Source organism: Polistes canadensis, unplaced genomic scaffold, assembly GCF_001313835.1.
Source record: "Polistes canadensis isolate GaletaPanama2010 unplaced genomic scaffold, ASM131383v1 scaffold_164, whole genome shotgun sequence".
Lineage (NCBI taxonomy): Eukaryota > Metazoa > Arthropoda > Insecta > Hymenoptera > Vespidae > Polistes > Polistes canadensis.
In genome coordinates this window covers 322,711-344,025 of record NW_014569711.1, presented here as the reverse complement: position 1 = coordinate 344,025, position 21,315 = coordinate 322,711, and the positions used below count along the sequence as shown (strand labels likewise).

Below are 21,315 nucleotides of genomic sequence, written 5' to 3'. Positions count from 1 at the left end.
GAAAAAAGTAACGAAACAAGAAATTAACAAGGTACAAATATAGAAGAATTTAACAAATCTCTTAAAAGTCGCGATTTCATCGGATAAGAAAACAAAAAAAAAAAAAAAAAGAAAAAAAAAAGAAAAAAAAACTTATAAAAATATACGCGCTCAGGGGCGTATACGAGAGGATACCGAAGTTCGATTCGGTGCTGCTGTTGTTGCTGGCTCTCTCGCCATTACATTGTGTATGATTTGTCCTTTCTTTCTTTCTTTCATTTTTCCCTTTTTTTTTTTTATTTAATTAGTAAATACTTTTATTTTTCCATTTTGAATGTAGCTTACGACGAACGGGCAAAGAGATGATATTTTATCGTTCGTCGATGTTAATAATCACGATGCACGTGCGTCAAGGTACTTATCGACGGTATTTATATATTTATATATATATATATATATATATTTTTTTTTTTTAATAATTAATATATAACATATATATATGTATACTTGTGTGTAGGTAAAAGAGGAAGGAAAAGGGAGTGACAGAGACGGAAACAGATAGAAAGAAAGCAAAGGAAAGAGTGTGAGAGTGTGAGTGTATGTGTGTGTGTGTGAAGAAAGAAAAAAGATGCAATGAAAATTCTCGCGATGAGTAAAAAGATTGACGAAGATTGCAACAACACACGATTTTTTGTTCCTACAAATTAGTTCTTTTTCTCAGTTTATAATAAGTTTACAAACAAACTAATTTTCGCTGAACTTCCTCCTCCTCTTCTTCGTATCGAAAGACTTTGAAATTCGTTCATGCTCGAACGAAGCAAAGTCCCGCTCGAGAATCGATACGCGCGTAAATCTTCGTTCTTCTTTCCATTTCTTTATTTTGTTGTTGTTGTTTTTGTTCTTTTCTATATCATTTAGATTCGCGAGAAGGAAGAAACGATATATCATCTCTATTACGCGTACGGTTCCTAAATATTTCTAATAAGAAACGATTACATTTGACTTACACATCGAAAAAAGAATTCAATTTCGTTCTTCTACGTTATCGGTGTTTCGCAATTAAACGCGGTTAAATATTTTTGTTGTCCTCCTTATTATTCATCATTTTTTTTCATTACTTTACTTTACTTTTCTTTTTCGTTCGCCCTAATATATACTATATATAAGGTAGCCTCTCTACGTTCTTTTTTTTTTTATTTATTTATTTTTTATCCCAGCATTGTCACTTTTTTTCATTTGCTTTTTCTTATTGTACGTTTAAAAGACATTGAACAATTTAATTTCTCTTTTGAAATTTACGTCGATTATAGAGAGTCTCGTTATTTAGATTACGCAAATCTATGACTAAACTCTTGATATCGTACGTGATATCCTATCGAGAAAATGATACAACGTTTGTATATATCGTGTGTCATTATTATTACTACGTTCAACACGTTCTCGTGGTCGTCGTCGTTAATTTTTTTTTCTTCGACTAAATTTAATATTATCTCAATATTATTATTAATAATATTTTATTTCTATATATTAATTAATAATAATAATGAATATTATTACTCGGATACGAATAATAAACTGGGAGGTAGCCAGCGCTAAGCGATAGGTTGATTGATCAGTCGAAGTCAATTGCAACCCTAACAGCAACAGCAACAGCAACAGCAACAGCAGATGATTGATGATCGTTCTTCCAATTTGCTAAAACGCATTTTAATTTATTTCCTTTCTTCCCCTCTACACCTTCTGCTCGTCCCTTTTTTTTTCTTCTTCTCGTTGAAAGATTCGTTTTTAACAGGAAGAACTCTTCAATTCACCAATATCAGCGATATTCTGCAATAATGCGGTAGTCTCGTTGTTGGGCTGTGCCTTTGCGTTGTAACGTTGCTTAAGATCCGTCAGGGCGGAAAGTAGCCGCGTGTTCGATAACGTCAATCTTGAATTTTCCGCATCCAAAGCAGCTATCTGTTGTTCCAACGCGTCTATCACGCGCTGCTTGTACGACAACGCGGCCGACAGTTTCTGTTCCTTGCGCCGTGACTCCTCCTCCATGGAGATTAAACTGGGAAATTAAGAAAAATCATTTATTCATTTTATCCAAATCATTATTCAACGCATTTATCTTTTTTCTTTTACTAATTATTTTTCTTTATCATTTTTATTTTTTTTTTCTCACTATTATAAGAACGAAGATCATCTTCATTGATGGCGAACCTTTTCTAAAAAAAGAAAAAAAAAAAAAAACAAAAACAAAAAAATGATTTCAAATCATTTCTCTCTTTTTTATTTTTTTTTTCATGGGCTCGCCATCGTTGTTAAAAATTAATTCAATTAATAAGAACGAAAACAAGACACATCAATATATTTATGATATACAGGATGGACTATATATATCGAATACACTTTGTATTCATTTTCAATACGCCTATGATAAATATTTGATAAGAAATACTTGATGTTTTAAAATGTTCACCCTGTATACGCGTATGTATAATATATATACATAAAAATGTAATAAGAATAGATATTTATGAAACACAGAATGATAAAAAGAAGCAGCCGTGTTTAAATGCAAAGACAACAAAAAGTCATTTACTTGGGAGAAAAGAATAATAATAATAATAATAATAATAATAATTAAAAGTTAACGATCATGGTGCATGGATAAAAATGGCTGCTGGGGTTTTGTTACGATCAAGAAGCCAAGTATTCTGCATTTGGCCTACAAATAAATAGCGACATGTTGGTTTTAAAGAGTAGTTGTTAGCGAGGAAAAAACGTCCCATGGTGAAAATGAAAAAGTTTCAATTAATTAAAATTTGATATACTGGACGGTTCTTTCTCGCATCGGTAGCAGACTGACTGACATAAATACATACATACATACATATATACACGCACGTGTAGTTGATTAGCGTGTAAATAGTACGATGCAGTTATGTTTAAAAAAAAAATGATGATATATCAAATTTATGTTGGTTTATAATTGGTGAATGTGATCGGTATTGAAAAGTATTTCGTGTATGTCAAGATTTTTTTCTTCATTGATTTTGATGATTAAAGCAAAACGAACGAAGACCTTGTAATAAAACTGACTTTGTTCTACCAGCGGCCGATATACTCGAAAGATCGTCAAGCAAAATTACTTGCTCGCGTGTTATAATTCGTACAAATTAAAGTACAACGACGACACAACAGAGAAAATAGATATAATAGATAGAAATGCTAACAGAGAGAGAGAGAGAGAGAGAGAGAGAGAGAGAGAGAGAGAGAGAGAGAGAGAGTAGTATACAAATATATATATATATATATATTTTCTTTTTAACATTTATATGCATACATATATATATATATGTGTGTGTACGTGAGAAAATTGTAAGAAGCTTAGAAATATAATTGACTCTTACACCAAGATCCAGATCAAGCCAGAGTATACCAAATGCAGCGGATAGAATGCACAGGAACACACAATCAATTAAACATACATTATATCGATAAATTAGCCAGATCGATTACAGTCAGTGTTTGTTTCTCTTTCATTTTATTATATTTATTCTTCTTAATTCATTTTTTAATGTTTTATTTGCTTATTTTTGTTATTATTATTTTCCCCGTTCGCCACACCACGCTCGCTAAAGTATCCTTCTTCTCGACGATATATCGGTTTGTCATAAGAAAGATACAAAGAGAGAGAGTGAGTGCAAAGTAAATAGATAGATTGATAGAGAGAGAGATAGAGATAGATAGAGATAGATAGATAAATAAAAAAAATAGCTAAAAATGTTGAAAAAATTCCGTAACCGTACCTTTTTACGTATATATCCCGGCTAAGCTTCAACAAGATGAACTTTATCACCTTTTACTTTATTTTCATTTTTCTTTTCTTTTCTTTTCTTTTCTTTTCTTTTCTTTTCATTTCTTTTCTTTCTTTCTTTCTTTCTCTATTTCCAAAGGTGGCGAATGAAGCTAAAGAGTATCTGTTTATCAGCGTCAGACACCACTTTTAGAAATCTTTACATAATAATCGCGAGTCTGCTAAAGCCGTTGTTGAATGTGATTTCGTTGATCAAACAGAATGATCGACATTTAGATTTGCGAATGGATCCTCCGTTCTTCAGTGAGCCATGAAAAGAGAAAGGTAAAGATGCGTGGACATGGAAGATCGGAAATAAGAATGGGGGGAATGGTAGTCGATCGATATCGATATGGAAAAGAGAAAGAAGAGAGAAAGAGAAAGAGAGAGAAAGAGAGAGAGAGAGAAAGTGGCGATGAGATAGGGTCACACTCAGGCATATAGATTCGGTGGATTAGTACTCGTGGGGATGAAAGTGAAGTACCTGGAGATGATGGTCTTCATCTCGGTGTCTGGTGCGATGCCGTTTATATCGGTATCTTCGTTCCCGCCAAATCTAGCTCTTACTCGATCAACGCTATTCTGCAGCCTCTCGATTTCCACCTGATACTAGAACACCGAAGAGACCGTGTTAGTTACAATACGAGCAAACACAGAGATTCCTATTCTCGTAATTTGTTGTTATTCACGGGTTAACAGAACAAAAAGATAGAGAGTAAGTATAATTGACGAAGAAGAAAGTTCCAACACGAAATAATTCGACAACTTAATTCTTTATCTTACCTGATCGATGCTCCGATGACTTCGAGATTTGCTTCTCCTGGTGGTGCAATTTTCCTCTTCACTGGTGTCAGAAAGATCCCTAGTCGAGTCGAGTGACAACCTCCTCCTCAATTTGTTGCAACAAACGTTTTGCTGTTGCTCGGAATTACTCCTGTGAGTTTGGTTGATTTGTCGCCATTGATTTTGCCCGTTCCTTTGAAGATTCCTCATGTTGTTTTGAGGAGGTGGCGACGGACTGAGATCGACACCTCTGACCCCTTCGACTCCGCCCCCGCCGCTACCGTCCCTCTCCTCGGAGCTGGTGCTGCCTCTTCTACCCGATCTACCGTGATTCGAGTCCATGTGATAAACCGGATTGGCAAAAGCCAATGGCGCGGCAGTGAGAATATGCGCGTTCGCGTTGTTGCTGCTGAGATCGACCGGACTCGAGCTTTGGCTGTAAGCAGCGAAGCTCTGGTAACCCGAAGATGCGACGTTGCTCAACTGAGAGATCGAAATTTGCGATCCCTTTTGAGATTTCGATTCGGAAACCTCGTCGTCGGCGTACCTGAGGAGATCCGAAATTTCGTCGAGATTACCGTTGGCAGTGGTAGTGCTACAGTTGTTCCCCTTAGCGTTGTTGTAATTGTTGTTTGGCTGATGATGATTTATCGATAGAGTTAAATTCGTCGATGGATTAACCACTACGTTCGCGTTCACCGTAGTCTTTGACACGTTGTTGTAATTCTGTTGTTGAGTAGTCTGATTAACATTTTCTTCCTTCCGACAATGATTCCTACTTGCCGACCTCGATACATTATAATTATTGTGATTATAATTGTCCTCCCTATCGTGAATTTCGAGATTTTGCAATCTCGCTAAATTATGTCTATAATGTTGTTGCTGTTGCTGCTGTTGTTGTTGCTGCTGCTGCTGTTGCTGTTGTTGATGATGATGATGATGATGATGATGAGCAACGATGTTGTTCATGTTGCTTGGCTGATTGTTTTGCGTTAGAGTTATATTGTAATTAGAATCTTTGAGATTGCTGTGACTTTCTGAGCGAGTCGGACTGGATGGATGTGTCTGGCAGTGATTTACGTTCGCCAGACTGGCACTGGCTGTTAATCTGTAGCCAGCACCGGCACGAGTTTGGATAATCGGCCTATGCTGACGTACTATGGGGGTTGGAGATCGAGATACAAAGGCCGCTGGTTCTAATGTATAATCGTCCGTATTGATTTGTAATTGCAATTTCCCGTTGTTCGCCATATAAGCGTTTCGAGGAAGAGTGGCCGCTCTGACGACGTTCGGACTACGCGAACTGTTATGACCCAACGTGTTGGATTGCAGCAACTCATTGCTATCTCTGATGGTACCGTTCAGAGTACTATGATTGCTCAGAGTAGATGTTGCCGATACGGATAAATTCGTGTTGCTGTTGGCGATCGTTGGATCGTTGTAACGGAATATATTGTTTTGTAAATTTTGATAACGATGAGAAGTTGGCACAGGACTTGGTCCTGGTTGATCCAACGCCAAGGAAATCCTATCGAGAATTTCTAACAATTTCGTTGGCGGCGACGATTGCGAGGACGTTGCCATCGCTCCAACGCTTTCTCGTAACAACGCATGAAGGAGAGACAATTGTTTTCCTAAATCTATGTAACCGTCGAACTCCAACGAGTTGTTCGCTGGTGCGTCTTTTGGTAATGAACTCTGTAAAAAAATAAAAATAACACATTATTTTTCAATACTTTGTTGAAATGTTTTTAAAGTATTCGATCTCGATGAAACACTACTACTAACGCTGATGAGTTGCAGAAAGTTCTTCATGGACGGTGCTTCTCGTTCCAATAGATCATTCATGAACTCCATGAAATTTTCCTTTCCCTGAAATCTCGTGAAGTTCGCCAAGGTCTGTAATGTTTTCGCGACGAGAGTTAAATTTCTCGCTGCTTTCTCGTTCGGATATTCTATAATAAAGTAAATCATCAAATGAAAAAAAAAACGGATTCATTTAGATGAAATTAAATATAGGAAAAAAACGTACGAACGATAGATAACTTACCGTGAGTGATGTTGAAAAGAGACGGACTGAGAATGGCAGGACAAAGAAATCTCAGAAAGATAGACGCGGATATCAAATTATCCGCTATATCCTCTCGACACATATCGGCCAAACGTTCGCGGAAAATTCGAAAGCATTCGCGTAATTCTAATGGGAAATGTGCGTGACTGGACAATATTTTGCCCCAGGCGAGTTCTACCGCATTACGAAGATTTTGTTGTTGCTTGTGGAGTGCGGCCACCGAAGCGACCTTCAGAGGATCCACCTCGCAGTCTCCACCTTCTACGGCACCCCTTACGACCGCTCCAAGGGTCTCTTGCAAATACCTGTCGCCCGTTAACTTTAAATATGCTTCCATTGCCTTTGTTGCCAAAGAATTTCCCCGGAATGTGAGTCTCTCGTCGTCTGAAAATGTTTTATAAAAATATTTCTATGTGATAAAATACGCATATATATATGTGACCATAATTATGAAAAGTTGTCTAACTCAAAATTGAAAATAAATAAGTTTATCAGTTATTTTACACCACATTATATCTTAAATTAAATTAATTCAATGTAATTTTTATGATATTGTCAAAAAATGAACCGTTAAATATTTATTGTTATTTCAATATTATGTAGAATTCATTTAGTTTTCAAATGTAATCCTTTAAATATCTTGAAACAAAAGATATATGACTATTAGACCACTTTCATAATTATGGGGCACATATATATATCATAAAAATAAAATAAAGACGAACCTATTCTATGAATGTCCATCATAACGAGATCCGCTAAGAATTGCGGTGCTTTTTTCTCGCGTTGCATAACGGCTACCAAGGCAGTCGCAATATCTTCCTTCGCCTTGACGGCGATTACCGGTTCGAGTTTCTCGCAGAGGGACGCATAATCGGTCTTCAAGTATTCCAGGAACTCCTGGTAAACCTGAACCGGCAGTATGTCGACCGACTGGAAACGACATTTTACCCTGAGCGCTGGTGGTTCCTTTAAAGGACCCTTGTCGCCTACCACCGGGTACCATTTTTCTGTTAGATAACGAGACGTTACGTTGTGAACTGGTATGCTGACCGAACCTGTAATAATCAAATGAAAAAAATAACGAAAATACAACTTTCATATATCATCGATCGAATGTTATTGGAAAGAAAGAATATATATTGGACACTTACCGATTAGAACGTTTTTATCTCGTTTTTTTTTCCTATCGGCTTCCCTGTAAAGGTTAACTTGAATCGTATTGACAGATGGAAGATGATGAAAGTCGAAGTGTTCGCCCCAGAAGCATAAATCGGCTTTCAGTTTAGCCGTAGTTCTTGCATAAAGCGTGCTATCGAGACAGACCTCACAAAAGTAACGTTTCTTAGCTGGCACACCTTTGGCCTCTAATAACCAAATCTGAAGTGAATTATCCGTCCTTCTAGTTTGTTCGGCATCCGGTTGTACGGATTTCCTCAAGCTATATTGTTATTTAAACGACAAAATTCAAATAGAAAAACGCCTTACTTGGATTTTTGATAAGACAGAAAAAAAAAACACAAAGAGACAAACAAACCTGTGTAACCACTGGTCCCGTTCGTGAGCCGTTCTACAACTGAAATACTTTGGTGCACCGGTACTGGGTGTGACCTGGAAGCAATGAGGTCTACCAAGGAGGCTTGGGTGAAGCGGCGTTACAGCAGCCAGGTCCATCGAGGTCACGGCCTGTCCGCAGAGAAGGGATTCGTGCGAACGACAACCCCGTAGACCTGCGCCCCGTTGTTTTTGTCTTTCCAATTTCGTCACGCTCTTCGTCCTTTTCAAGGGATTCGATCGGAACGATCTCTTTGAGAAGAAATTCTGCAAACACAAATAATTATTTAATTAATCGAGTTAAATCAAACGAACGTTCCACGTTTTACGCACGGGAGAATCGTAAAAAGATATCTCGAAAGGATACCCCGGAAAATAAGAATTTTTATCGAAAATATATTTCATCCGGCAAACGAAAATCTTCGATTGGAATATCGTCGCGCCCAAGAGATGATATCGAAAATCTTTAGTGACATTGCTCGGGTGAAAGGTATTTGCAGTGCTTGATATTCGAAGGCTTCTGCACGTGCACAAAAGACCAGTTACGTACACACATACCAAATGAATCTCGCTTTTCCTCTTTTTCACCTTTAAGCCTCTCCCCCTCCTCACGATTCCTTTCGATTATCATTTACATATTTGCATAGAAAAATATCTGAGTTTTATAATATTTTTAAGTTTTCTATATTTTTTTTTTTGTATTATTTTTATTATTTTTAGTATCACATATTTTATTAGTAAGTAATATAATATTACGAATCTCGTTTGAATATAATATCCTTATCTGTATCTTTCAAGGAAATGAATTTACCCTTCCAGAGAAATAATTGATGATCGTGTTGACGACCTTGTCGTCCTCGTTCTCCTCGACAGCTTTCACGCACATTTTTATTTTCGTCATGAATCGCGAATCAAATTTCTTTCCTTTTCCGTTTGAGAATGGAACGACGACGGGGGGTTGGGGATGATATAGGAGAAAACAAAGTTCGACAGATGTGTTTTCTCGTCGACGTTCAGTTCAAGATTCCCAAATCGTTAAATAATACACACTCGGACCCGTATATATCTTCCACGAATACAATAGTTGATTTTTCATAAAGTAACGAATATATTTCATCGTATTTTATAAAATTCGACGATGTACGAATCCATCCATGTACGAAAATTTTATCCTCCACTTTGATCCATCGTCACTTATTTTATTTAATTGTTCGTATATGGTATAATATTTTTTTGTTACGTTGAGTAAAAGTTTTATTTAAACGTTAAAACACGTTCCACTTGCGGTAACATAACCGTTCGTTTGTTGCAGAAAAACACGAGTTATCGTTGCAATCGTATCGACTGGTTTCATCGATAAGATACTTCTTCTTCTTCTTCTTCTTCTTTCATCACTTTTTGTAATATTACAAACACCGCTGCGAAATCTCTTCCGTCGAAAGAAATATTCTCGTTCGATTTAAAGCTTCGTTTGTAAGGAAACTCGAACGAACGAACTATCTATTATATCCTGAGAGAAATATCGGTCAAGTGTCAAGCGAGTTCGCGAAGCTCGTTCTTCTCGTACAAGCACAGTTCTTTCTATCTCTTTCTTTTTCAAAGTAGTTAAATCTCCCGCCTTATCGTACACATGTGTACGCGTATTAGTAAACGATAAGTCCCTTCTCTTTCTTTCTTTCTTTCTTTCATCAATGCCAAGTACTTTAATCGCAAGAAACACGTCATGGGATTTCGTGTCTTACGTCGTTAAACATAAATAATAATTTATCGATAATTCGGAAGACAAAAAAAATGGACAAAAGTTTGTTAAGTTTTTTTCCCAAGGTAAAAATCATTTTTCTTTTGCAAAGATAAATTGTTATAAGGTATAGAAGAAGAAGAAGAAGAAGAAACGTTTGAAATAATTTCGATCAACGTTTCTCGAGGGATCCACTTTTCTTCGAATACGGTTTCCCCTGTTGAAAGTAGGTAGTAAAAAAAAAGGGGGACAGGGAGGGTTCCAAACGTCGATGATTTAAACTGGTAGGCCCTTTAAATCCGGATGGCGTTATGGTTGGTATTTCTTTTTCATTGGATAACGATCATCCTAGAAACGTCTAAGGTTTCTTTAAGTTACGTACGTTCCATACCGGTTTTCCTCGATCTTCTATTAACGGAGTCAGTAGTTGAACGCGATAGAAAGGAAACTTGCGTATAACTTTCTGCCAACTCAGATCCAACAACTAACTTCCTCGTGTAATCAATTACAATCAATTAAAGTAAGACTTCTGACGGGTCTAATCAATTACGTTCGATTCAAAAGTGTATTACCACACAACCATCACTACCACAACCACAACATCATCACCACCAGTATTACACCATCACCGTTTAGATGATTCGATAACTACTGCAAATTAAAAATCCAATCTACAAGGATCATCGGGCTGTCCACGAATACATTTTCTTTCCGCAATTACTTTGATCAAACTTTTTTCAACTGAAATCTTTAAGACTTCACGAGTAAACAAAGAACGAATAAACTTTTTATCATATATATATAAAATTGAATATTTGAAATAGAGAAGAAAGTAAGATCTCGGTTAGAGCAGATGATTTCGCGGCAAAATCTGTTCGTCGACTGGCGCAGATGTTGCTCATCCGGGTAGTTCGAAGTCAAGGGATCCTTGGGGCGCACCTTTGTACCGGACTGCGACCGAAAAGCCTGCCCCTGTATTCAGGTGAAGCAGAACGGCTTACCCCTTGCCCCCTCCTCTCGTCTCAGAGCCCTTCGTCTACGTCTCCTTCTTCTGCTTCTTCTTCTTCTTTTTCTTTTTCCTCTCTTTTTACCACCACCAAAGCGTGTTGTTCACGTTCGCACCATCACCATTACCACCATCGCCATCACCATCAGCAACAGCAGCAGCAGCAACACCGGGTAGGTAAGAAGGACAAAAACGTCTTCGAGGGGTTCTCAAGCGAACCCCCCCCCCCATTCCCATCCCATCAAATTCTACCTTCCCCGATCAAAATACTCCAACAAACGTTTTCTTTCCCACATTCTCATATTCTTTTGTTTTCAATATATTTCTTTTCGTTTTTCTTTTTAATTTATTATTGCATCGAATCTCTCTCTCTCTCTTTCTCTTTGGAAAATCAATTTCAACCTATTGGGACTGCGCTTGGACTCGCGATTATCTAACGTGTCTTCCTATATGTGCGTGTTTGTGTGTGCACGCGCGCGCGCGCTAATGTTTAACATACAAAGTTTACAAAAGAAAACTCTATCATCACGTGGGATTTGAGAACACCTGCCGTTTAAACGAAGAGACCGGATCGATATTTTCCGTATTGCGTCGTCTGCTTTTGCATTCAAGCCGAGTACGTGCGAGTAGTAGTACGCGATAAAATCGCAGCAGGTAGATAAAGTCGAAGGGAGACCCTTTTCGATCGCGCCTACTATTACTATTACTACTACTACTACTAGTTTCATATATGTTTATCACGTAATACTTATCGTCACGTGAATCCACTCTTCTCAAACTTTTTAACTTTCAACGATTTACGATAATTCGATTCGGTACCCCTACGAATTTTCAATTCAATATATTCTTCATGAACCTTTCCCCCCTTATATCATTAGTTACTTCCAATGAAATACGAAAATTCAATTTTGGCGCGTATTTTTTTTGTCGCAGGAATAATCGATACCTGCCTTGCCGACCGAATATTAACCCGGTCAAAAATCTTATACGAATTTTATATTTTTCACATAGGAGAAAATAATTATGAAAAAAAAACTGATACGCGAAACACTTACGACGATTCTATTTGGTGTAACGTCCAAGGGCCGTCCTCCGAGTACCGGTGTTGCCGGTGCACTTCCTCTTCGGCAAGCTTTCTCGTACGACGTATCTGAAAAAATAAAACGAACAAAAATAAATAAATAAATAAAAAGGAATCAATAAATTAATCCCAACGTATATATACCGTTGTTGTTCGTCCATTACGTTAATTCCTATTAAACAATACTACAAACGATTTCAATTTCTTACAACAATGCATACATAATATCGTTAAGAACACGGGATAAAGGGATAAATGTAAAAGTACGAAGGACGTAATTAACGCCCTTGGAAGAAAAGAAGGAGCCAAGGGGAAACTTCTCCACCCCCCTTTTTTTCTTCGTCGACTCGGTACACACCCTCCTCCTCCTCCTCCTCCTCCTCCTCCTCCTCCTCCTCCTCTTTTTTTCTCTTGTTTACAGTCAGCAGTTAAATGCTTCGCTCGTACAAGAGTCTCGAGTTACTAGTCTTTAAAGTCTTCCCCTCCCCCTCCCTCACACCCCACCTTCCTCATTTACCACGCGATTCTCACATATACGCTATTTTATATCCTATGTGTATGTGTATTTCTTTATACATGGTACACATTTGAACGAGAATTTTATAAATAATTTTAAATCGAACACACAGGTGATATGTGTGGTTACATTAGTTTCAGGTAAAAATGTTATTAACATTTTGACGTTGCTGGTTGCGCTTACTGTGGATCGAGGTTGTTTCTTGTCAATCGTTACAATCGCGTCATAGGTTTAGAAAAATTGCTATAACTTTGTATGTAATGTAATATTTTAGTATTAAATTTTAAAGAAGAGAGAGGCATAGAACTTGTTTATACATAAACATGAGGGTTTGCACAATTATACTTTTATATAGTACTATTGTTTATTACAATTATACAAATATTTTTCAATAATTTTCAAATTTCAGTTGCTGTATATGTATATTGTAATAGTAATATTAGGATTAAAAATTATACACTATATCACTAATCATCTTTAAATACCAAATTACAAAAGTTAATATTTTTTTTGTATGGTATGCTTGAAAACACTTTTTAATATGAAAGGGAACTTTACAGCCTCTTACACATTTATGAGATTTATAGCCAGATCTGACAATGAATCTTCATATGTCTTCGAAAAAAATTCTTCCTCCATTTGGAGGATTTTTTTTTAGAAAAAATATGACACTTAATTTTTATTATTCACAAATAGGAAATTATTAAACGGGATCTATCTATTTTTATATCGTTGAAAGTTTCGAAAAGAATGTTTCGATTCTTATTAGCAAAGCAAATATGCTGAGTAAAATATTCAATTCGAAAATTTCCTAAAATCTTATTATTAGAATATTATTTTTGGAATAAATAAAAAAGAGAATATATATTTTGAGGATAGATTTCCCTTTTGTGTAGAACGATAATTGAACAATACACAGAGATTTTATTTCGAGGTTAAGATTCTAGTTTATGCGATAAATATCGGCTGAATAATGAATAAAGTATAAATACACGTGTAAAAAAAAACAAGATACGATAAAGTACATTATTGAGAAAACATTCTCCCTAAGTCTATTATTAGTGTATCTACGTATAGAAAAAGATCTAGTAATAAGAGTGGACAAAAAAAAATGATATTTTTACATAATATTTAAACGATAATTTAAATGACAACTTTAAAGCGTCATTCGCTGTCATACAAGTGAAAGTCTCAAATGATGACGACATTAAGTGTTAACGTTAAAAATAAAATACACGCATTGGTTTATCGTGAAGTGCATTAAAAAAATAGGAATAGATAAATGGGTTTGAAATTGAAATACATTTGACCTCTCAATCGCGGTGGAACAAAACGGTGCATCGAAATTTTTCAAATACCAGGAAAAGCATTGGCAACGTAATCGGTATATCCGTTTATTTGCTTGCTTGCTTGCATGCCGGATTAAATCACTCGTGACTAGACCGCTTCTCTCTATCTCTATCTCTATTTCTATCTCTATCTCTCTCTCTCTCTCTTTTATTGAGACGTTAATCCACAACTGATGACTCCTGGAATTCCATCGATACGAAAGGATAAAGAAGACTCACTGTCCTCTCCTCTCCTCTCCTCTCCTCTCCTCATAGATTTCCCACATGATTTTTTTTCCTATTTTTTTTTCTCGACGGAATCGAGTTTCCAAGAATCCAAACGATCACCACCACCACCACCACCACCGGGCAGCTGAATTTAACGATCGGTAATGGATTACAACACCCGTTACGAGCCTACTACACTACCAGCAAACACATATTCAATAAGATGGTGGTTTTAAGCCTTCAGAACAGAAGAAGAAATTTTCTTCGAGAATCCGGTTTGCTATCGGTGAGATTTATCGCAATGATCAAATATTTATACAAAAATTGATTATAGAAATATGATTAAGTTCGATAAAGGAACGCGAGATAAGCCTAAAAAAATACGATAGACTCGAGAGTGGTGGTGGGGCGAGGGGGGGGGGAGAGAGAAAGGAAGCGAGGGGGGGATGAAAACGGTAAAGAAAAAAAAAATGTTTGTCGAGCGCCGCTTTCGTAGAAATCATTCTCGTGGACGCAAAACTTCATTCTTGCATCTTTAATTGAAACGGCAAAGAAAAGTATAATCAGGAACATAGGTTGGTCCTCCCACCCCCCCTCCCTGGTCCTCCTCCCTCACTAGTCGAAACTCGGATCGGATCCGGTCTTCTATTCCATCGCGGGGGCCGCAGCTGCTACTCCGAAGACTCGTCCTCGGAGTCCTGCAGCGAGAAAAACACGATCCTTTGTGGCGTTCCAAACCAGAGAAAGAGAAAGAAAGAGAGAGAGTAAGAGAAAGAGAAAGAGAAAGGGGGAGAACTCATACATATACAATAATGAGAGAGTTTCGTTCTCGGTTGGAATAGGAATCAATTGAAATTGAAACGAAATGAGACGAAGGAGGAGGAGGAGGAGGACTACTACTACTTTTGGAGCAGTTTTTTTTTTTGCTTATTTTGAACCTTTTTTTTTTTTTTGTTTCCTCTCTTTTTTTCTTCTTTTACTTTACCCCTTTCTCTCTCTCTCTCTCTCTCTCTTTCTTTATTCAACGACACTCCTCCACGCCTCTCAGTTAGCCTAAAACTCTAGCAACAACAAACGTCGACGACGTTTGTTCTCTTAACGATCCGAATATATACGTAACTACCTTCGACGGTTATATATTAATGATCGGTACACGGTCGGGGTTCTCTTTTTACATTTGCTAAACCCTTTCATTCTTCATCCCTTTCTTTCTTTCCTTTTTTTTTATTTTCCCTATCGAAACGAAGAGCCACGATAAAGATGCATGTATTAGTAAGAAACAGTAGGTAGGTAATATTTCTGCAACTGCAACACAGCTACACATTAGTAATAATAATTGATCTTTTTTTTCTTTTCCTGTTCCTCTATATTATTCCGACTGTGCGTTTCCGTTTTACTATTATTGATATATCGCATATACTTCAAAGGCGTGTTGCTTGCACGTGGCATGCCTACTCTTCTACCGGGTATGATATCAAATCCGTTTGTACTAGTAGTAGTAGTAGTAGTAGTAGTAGATAATAGAACGATGTTTAGAAGGGCGTGGAAACCAACAATCATTTTTCATCGTTCAGTTGAACCCTTACAATGAAAGTTATGTATCGAACAACAACGTGATGATGATAGTCTTTGCGAAGTTGATACACTAAAAAAAAAAAAAATAAAAGGGCTGTTTTTATTCACCCTACGAGGTCTCCGATTGATATCTGGAATACGTTTCTTCGATTGTTCACAATCCTTTCATTTATGTTTGTTCGGACAAAGGAGAATGAGAAAGAGAGAGAGAGAGAGAAATACTTTTTTAAAGAACGGAGGACGTTGTTGGAAGATAACGGACGACGTTTTCAAAGAAAAACGAATTGTAAGTATAATATTCAGTATAATATATATATCTATATATATATATATATATATATGTATCGTGCCGTTTGTAAGGTCAACCTCTTGCATTCCATCGCATGATCTAATCTCAGTCAGCGCAGTTATAAACCGAGAAGATCTTAGAATATGTTCTTAACGTTTTGTCCGATTCGATGTAAAACGAGGAAGAAAATATATATTTGTTTTTGCTTCTTCTCTCTTCTTCTATTTTTTTTATTTTTTTTTCCTCCTTATAGAACATCATCTAGCGAGAATAGATAAAAGATAAGGGTTGATAATATCGGAGGAAAAGAAAAATGTGGAAAAATCCAGCTAAATAGAGATGATTGTCCCCCTCCCCCTCCCATCTAACCACTTATATTTCTCTTTAGCAGTTGGATCAAAGCCAGGAATTTCTCTCTTCTATTAGACTTTATTGTTAGCAGGGAGTTCTTTAGAGGACAATGCCACTAAAAAGAGAAAGAGATCGTACTAGGCATCCAAATGACGACGTTAACAGAGAATTTTTATTAATAGAAATCCCTTTTTCCCCCTTTTAACCCTAGAATTATTAACTGGGGGTAGATATCTACCCCAGGTAAATTTAAATTAAATGAAGATTTGATCGTTAATCATTACTTTAATATATTCAAATCGATTTTTTATCGATTAAATTTTAGAAAAATTTCATTTGCTCTTCACCATTTTTTTTGGCATGAAAAAAGAAAAAAACAAAAAAATTCATATACTTAAAAGTCTGATTATTGCTAATCAGAACAGTTTTTAGGATTAGAAAACCTTGGGGTAAATATATACCCCAATTTGTAGTTTGAAGGTTAAAAAAATAAGTTTGTAGTTGTAGGGTTAAAACGTGTACAATTAATGAAATACTTTTGTCGATTATTATTCGTATAAATAATTGATAATGTCGTCAAGCAAATACGATAGATGATACTTTTCTAAAAAGATTACACATATACATATATATATATATATTCCACGACAATGTTCTAACGAACGATTCTAATGAACATGTAACTAAACTCCTATCGTATTTGAATATTTAACAGCAATCTATCAGTGGGACGTAACCAACACTATGGGAAGAATTCTCGTCGTAGTAGAACGCAAAAAGTCTATATGGTTGAAATTAATCAACCCAGACACACATATACATTATCATAGGCGTGTCTTTCTGAACGTGGTGGTCATTGGCACTATATTATACTCGTTCAACGAGAAACGGAACTTTCTCACACGGGATGAGTTCCTACAAGGCTGGGACAGACACACTTTACCAGACAGCATGCACCACCTAACGGCAGACGTCATGCTGGAAAGAGAGAAAGGGATGAAAAAGTAGAAAAAAAAAAAAAAAAGGAACAACACGAAGACGAACGAAGTAGCTGTGTGGTAGAAGCAGTGAACTTGGTAGTGGAAGAGAACCGGCAACCAACCAGCCAACCAACTAAGAAATGAGTGGGAGAAATGAAAAAAGTAATGTAAGAAAAAGAAGAAGATGAAGACGAAGAAAAAGAAGTGGAAAAGAAAAGAGAAGAAAAGAATAAAAGGAGGGTCGGGTCGGTTGTTGGTCGTGGCTTCCCTTCGTAGCAGGATGTGCGTATCTTCTGGTGCGTAAGGGCCTCCAGGGCATAGCGGAGTCTGCGTGTTCTGCCTCTGAATGACCGTACACGTCGTCTTTTTCTCTTTCTATCTTATCTTCTACTCTCTCATCTTCTAAACCAGGGACGTATGCTACTGGTACCTTTTTTCTCGATCAACCGAACATACGTCCTATTTATATATATATAGCAGGAAATCAGTCATTGCTCATCAATCTGACATTTTTTGGACCTTTGCAGATCAATTTATAATTCGACAAAGTATTTTACGCGTAGACAAAAGAGTGTACTTTAATTTAATATAAGTTTCATTAAAATCTATTCACTTTTAGTATAAAAAATATTTATCAAAACTTTTCAAAGAAATTGCAAAGATGCACAATTTACAGCATTGCAATCTCTGATATTTCTTTGACAAGTTTTTGTACAAATTTTTATACTAAGAGTGTTTAAATAGTAATTTGATATTCTATAGGATATCAAAGTATTATGTTCGATGCTTAGGAAAAACTGGAAGAATTTTTCAATTTCCGACTTCGTCTGAAGGCTCTTTGCATTTATAATAATGCCGAGGAATTACTAGCAATGACTGATTTCCGGCTTTGACGGTAACATATATATATATATATATATATATATATATATTGTAATATTAATCTATAAGATCTCTATATTACGTAATACTACAACATCTATTAAAATCTATTTAAAAGATAAAACGAAAGGTGGCCAATATATTTTATCAATTTATTTTGATTTTCTGTCGTATTTTACGAATTACTATCTTTTTTTTCTTTATCAAGTTTCCTTTTTTTCTTTTTTTTTCTTGTTCACTGTTAAATATATGTATTACAATTCTCCGATCGTTGTCCTTTGTACAGTTGACAGAAAATTAGATGCACGATTATAATCGAGACGACAGACAGGGCGCATTAAAAAGTCGTTTAACGAGGATGCTGGAAAGGGGATTGGAAATAAAAATTTGACTCGAGGAATCAATTGTTCTCTCTCTCTTTCTCTTGTATGCAATCCCCCTTTTGCAGTATAGAGTATGCGACAGGGATATTATTTCGAAGAGCGGCGCGTTAGTTCAACGAATGAAAAGATCAACCGTCCATTGACTCGACTTGCTTTCTACCAGACCGAAACAACACTACTCGCTAACCAGTCGCAATTCATCAGATTCACACGTCATTAAACTCGACGATGATTTCTAATGCGATGTTAAAAAAAAAAAAAAGAAAAAAGAAAAATAGCATTGGTTAAAAATTGACCAATACGAGAACGACGATCACGAAGAAAGCTGAGAAAAAAAAAAGTAAAAGAAAAAAAGGAAGAATTTGATTTAAATTTACGACATTATAATTGACCAAAATTTTTAATTTAATACCCTCGTAAAATTGTGATCGGTCGACTTATGTTAAATACGAAATAATTGATATACTATGTTGTTATTTTTTTCTTTTTTTTTTATATATACACTTTCTTTGATCAAATTAATAACGGGCCGGTGAAACAAATCGATAATAACAATAAGTTCATACGTTAATACGGATATAGAACAACACCCTGTATATGGTTGGTCCAGTCATGCAGAGATCAAGTTTGTTGCGAATACTCGACGAAGGTATCGCCATTAAAGCGATATTATTATCGAAGTCAGCCGTGAAAGCTCGGCATTATCGTCGAGCGCATCGAGCGTTCATTTTGTGCACTCTCTTCCTCTCTCTTTCTCTCTAACAGACTTCGAACCTATACGTATGTATATGTATATATGTGTATCTCTTGACGGCCCTTCCCACTCGTGATTTTTCTTCTGCCTCCGAGGCTGGGTGCCAACAACGTTGGCTTAGCGAGAGGAGAGACTCTCTCCTCTTTCTCTCGTTCAGATAAACGAATCCTCGTGTATTCCTAAAGACTAAATTCATGTAAAACTAAATGCATTCGCGATGCACCAGACTAAATTCCCATTTACTTTAGGATCGCGATTATATATATATATATATATATATTCTTTTTTTCTTTTTAATTTCATTTAATTCTCCACTTTCTAATCTATGTTTCATTAATTTTTTACATCTTTTATTTTTTTTTTCCACGTTTTCTATTAAGAAAATTAATTAACCGTACGTTTAACTGATTAACAGATCATTTATAGATTTAGAATTGAATTCGATAGAATAGGTTGGCTGCTAAACAACATAGTGACCACAATTTCAACATAAAATTACACATAAAATCGTATAGTAACATCGGTCACGGGTGGCCCTTCCCCCTCCACGTGGTGGTCAATGCGTTAAGGGCGTTTCAGCTGTTCGTACATCCTATTATTATTGTTCAGGATAAAATTATTTATAGCTTGGTGACAAAACAGATTTGAACTATGGTGAAAATGATCAAACGGTGTCGTCGAAAGTCCAAGCATAGTATTTCTCTCTCTCTCTCTCTTTCTCTTTCTCTCTATAACCATTTTGTTCGTTCATTGTTGTCATCGCCTATTTCATCGTAAACGTCAATTCATTCTGTTATGTTTTACTATATGATACGTATCCTATACACGTGTAAATAGGGAAAAAGGAAAAGAAGAAGAAGAAAATGAAAGGGGGAGGTAGAACTTTCGTGCTCGTATTTCAATTTTCGACGTGTTTTTATACCACCACGTGTACGTACGTGTGCATGCATATATGTATGTATGTATGCTATAGAAAGATCGTTTTTCATGTTGGCAATAAGAATGAATAAGAGACGGGACTACATTGTAAAGAGAGAACAAACGTAGCTGGTATTGAAGGGCCGTCGATAGGGCGTAGGCGTGAACGTTGGACTTCACTCCTCTACGATAAATTTACATTTCTCTTAACATAAACCATATTCATTCCTGAGATACCTCAATTTTATTATTAACCTCTTTGACTCGGAAGATTTGTTTATTGCGCTTCTTTTGATATATTCAATTTTTAATTGGATTTTAAATAAAAACTTTTGGACAAATTAATATATATGCAGGATGTCCCACATAAGTCTAGTCACGATTTTTCAAGTATATATATATATGGGTCACCCTGTATATATATATTAGAAACTAGAATATATTTGTTCGTTTATAATATAATTATACACACAAAATGAAATTTTTCTGATAAATTCATTTGTCTTATATATTAGTTTAACAGATTAGATTATTCCGAGGAAACACAATTACTGAAAATAGAACAAAATTCTGGACATTTACTGTAATAGAACTAAATAGATTGGAAAACACATACGTAAATAATGTGTATGTGTATATGTGTGTGTTTATATACTACAGAAGCTATGCTGGGTTGAGCACGTTATGCAAGGAGCGTGGGATCGCAGAGAGAAAGAGAGAAGCAGAAGACACGTGGAGTAAAAATTTATAAGAGTGTGTGTGTGTGTGTGCAATGAACCAGAGAACATATATATATATAATATATAAAAGGTTAGTATAGGTAGGTTCTTAGCTGTAAGATAAGCGAAAACTCGTTCTCCGTAGTCGGTGAGAGTGTTCTTACGGTAGAAAGGGAAGTCAGCTGGATGAAAGATTTGCAACTTAATCTCGGTTCCAATATTATCTTCTATCCTTTTTTCTCTCACCAAATATACTATTATTATTATTATTGTAATAAACATTTTTAATACAATATAATACTAATTATAAAATAAAATAAAATATAAAGTCA

At 36.0% G+C, this 21,315-nt stretch overlaps 1 protein-coding gene across 17 annotated transcripts in view; it reads right to left on the bottom strand.

Annotated features, from left to right (window-relative positions):
• Positions 1–263: 263 nt before the first annotated feature.
• The window catches only part of LOC106789093 (probable Ras GTPase-activating protein), a 135,924-nt gene continuing 114,872 nt past the window's right edge, over positions 264–21,315 (bottom strand). For 7 of the 17 annotated variants that reach the window (XM_014752947.1, XM_014752948.1, XM_014752949.1 and 4 more), the window contains 9 exons: positions 12,034–12,128; positions 8,218–8,501; positions 7,835–8,121; positions 7,406–7,738; positions 6,660–7,064; positions 6,398–6,564; positions 4,610–6,307; positions 4,311–4,435; positions 264–2,035 (listed from right to left, as the gene is read on the bottom strand). In XM_014752947.1, coding sequence (XP_014608433.1) covers positions 1,765–2,035; positions 4,311–4,435; positions 4,610–6,307; positions 6,398–6,564; positions 6,660–7,064; positions 7,406–7,738; positions 7,835–8,121; positions 8,218–8,501; positions 12,034–12,128 — 3,665 coding nt within the window. In that variant the 3' untranslated portion in view covers positions 264–1,764. Of the gene's footprint in view, positions 2,036–3,380; positions 3,416–3,751; positions 4,086–4,310; positions 4,436–4,609; positions 6,308–6,397; positions 6,565–6,659; positions 7,065–7,405; positions 7,739–7,834; positions 8,122–8,217; positions 8,502–12,033; positions 12,129–21,315 lie in introns of those variants that run through there. The other 10 variants (XM_014752955.1, XM_014752953.1, XM_014752956.1 and 7 more) reach the window with 4 other exon arrangements.